This window comes from Pteropus vampyrus, unplaced genomic scaffold (genome assembly GCF_000151845.1).
Source record: "Pteropus vampyrus isolate Shadow unplaced genomic scaffold, Pvam_2.0 Scaffold317, whole genome shotgun sequence".
NCBI classification, from domain to species: domain Eukaryota; kingdom Metazoa; phylum Chordata; class Mammalia; order Chiroptera; family Pteropodidae; genus Pteropus; species Pteropus vampyrus.
This window is the reverse complement of record NW_011889098.1, coordinates 857,072-858,152: the sequence shown is the minus strand read 5'-3', so window position 1 is coordinate 858,152 and position 1,081 is coordinate 857,072. Positions and strand designations below refer to the sequence as shown.

The 1,081-nt window shown below is 52.3% G+C and overlaps 1 protein-coding gene across 1 annotated transcript in view; it reads left to right on the top strand.

Annotated features, from left to right (window-relative positions):
* LOC105303794 (beta-defensin 105-like) overlaps positions 1-1,032 on the top strand; it is a 3,599-nt gene extending 2,567 nt beyond the window's left edge. The window contains exon 3 of the mRNA XM_011377600.1: positions 908-1,032. Coding sequence (XP_011375902.1) covers positions 908-1,032 — 125 coding nt within the window. The remainder of the gene's footprint in view (positions 1-907) is intronic.
* Positions 1,033-1,081: the final 49 nt, after the last annotated feature.

Sequence of the window (1,081 nt, the reverse complement as noted above, 5' to 3'; positions counted from 1 at the left end):
AGGTGGTGAGGCAGGGGACATGAAGAGCATGAAGACTGATGTCACCTCCGAGGATGGAAAAATGAGCTGAGTGGGAGCACGGGCAGTGTCTACAGCAGTGACACCAACCCAGAAGGTTCTGGGTTGTCCTGAAGTCCTCTGGAAAAGGGTGGGTAATAGGAAAGAAAGTAAGGGATTACAACATAAATGCTGTCCCTGGAGAACCGGACCAGCAAATAATGATTTCTTTGATGGCCGAGGTGTTGCCTGCCTGGTCCACAAACCTGGTCCACGAAAGTGACCCTGAGAAATTCTTTGTGGTCGTGTAAAAAAGCTTCTGCTTAAAGTAACAACGAAAGTAGCCAATTGAGTAAACTGCGTTTGGCAAAATAGTCTCACATAAATTATTCCATTTTGCCACTAAAACAATGAAAAACGTAGACAACTGTGTGTCACGTGTCCCTGTGACAGCTGAGAAAGCTGAGCTTAAGCAGTCTCTTGAGGACACGTGGCCACTGCCAGACCCAGACAGACCCTGAACCTAAGTCTTTCAACTCCTCTCGCAAGGGTCTTTCCAAGTCGCAAGCTGTCCCTCCCATGACCTAAGGTCTGGCGGCCTCCCTGGCAGCCTCAGGTATGTATCGTCACAGTTCTGCAGGACACACGACACCTGTGCTTCCTTTTTCCCCCAGGCAAGTTCACAAACCCAAGGAGAACAGAGGCGAAGCCTCTCTTTTGCTCTTTGAAAAAACGCTCTCCTCCATTCCATTTCGGAAAGAAGCTGAGCTGTTTGAAAAATCTGGACCGGGTCTCCAAAATAATCTTTAGAATCAAAAATACAAACCCTCCCCTTTCTGTGGCCTTTGACCTTGTCCCCCTTTCCAGAGCGTCCTGGGGGAGGCGCGTCAGCCGCTCTCTCCTGGCGTAGGTGAGTTGGCTGCTTGCGAGACCTGCAGGCTGGGTCGGGGCAAGTGCAGGCGCAGGTGCCCGGAAGAGGAGAAGATGGTGGGAAGTTGCAAGCTGAACTTCGTGTGCTGCCGGCGGAGGATCTAGCAGTGCAGACCAGGACCCCCCCCCACCCTCCCCCACCCCCCGCCGCTGC